This window comes from Eimeria mitis, genomic scaffold (genome assembly GCF_000499745.2).
Source record: "Eimeria mitis Houghton genomic scaffold, Emh_scaff3460, whole genome shotgun sequence".
Lineage (NCBI taxonomy): Eukaryota > Apicomplexa > Conoidasida > Eucoccidiorida > Eimeriidae > Eimeria > Eimeria mitis.
The window spans coordinates 194-860 of record NW_013571802.1 but is presented as its reverse complement, the minus strand read 5'-3'; the positions used below and the strand labels follow the sequence as shown (position 1 = coordinate 860).

General features: G+C 57.4%; 1 protein-coding gene across 1 annotated transcript in view; it reads left to right on the top strand.

Moving 5' to 3' along the window:
• Nucleotides 1-386, top strand: part of EMH_0066310 (uncharacterized protein) — a gene marked incomplete at both ends in the record, with an annotated part of 5,647 nt that extends 5,261 nt beyond the window's left edge. The window contains one exon of the mRNA XM_013498490.1: nucleotides 262-386. Within this exon, the coding sequence (XP_013353944.1) occupies nucleotides 262-386 (125 nt within the window). The remainder of the gene's footprint in view (nucleotides 1-261) is intronic.
• Nucleotides 387-667: the final 281 nt, after the last annotated feature.

The window sequence follows — 667 nt, the reverse complement described above, 5'->3', positions numbered from 1 at the left end:
TGATGCATATCACCTCCGCTCTTACCATCCTACAGACGGTGTGCTGCTGCTTCAGCCATCCCCGCATGCATATTGCTGCTGACAAGTTCATCTGCTGCAGCTGAATCCATCAATTATATTAAATATAATGTATAAGGGTTTAGCGGGTGCAGCAGCAGCAGCAGCAGCAGCTGCTGCTGCTGCTGCTGCTGCAACAGCAGCTTCCGGACCGTCTCCAGTGATGCTTCTGCTGCTGCGCACCTGCTGTGTGTGTTCCTGCAGATCGTCAAAGAGTTGCAGCTACCGCTGACGCACTGGGTCGCGCTGCAGCACCTGCAGCAGCAGCAGCAGCAGCAACAGCAGCAGCAGCAGCAGCAGCAGTGGGTAGCTTCGCTCAGCAGCGTTGAAGGGCCCATCTGGCCTGTGCGTTTCTCGCTGCTGCCGATGCCACAACTATTTCGTTTTGCTGCTGCAGCAGATGCGCCTCACTTGTCTTTGCGTGCTTTGCTGCTGGACTTGGCTCTGCACCTGCCTGCTGTCCTGCAGCAGGAGCAGCAGCAGCAGCAGCAGCAGCAGCACACCTTCGGAGCTGCGGAGAGCATCCATGCAGCAACTGCTGCTCTTCTGTCACGCCTCTTTCTTCAGGCCTCTGCAGCAGGTGGAAGCTGCCCAACGGTTAGGTGGGTCC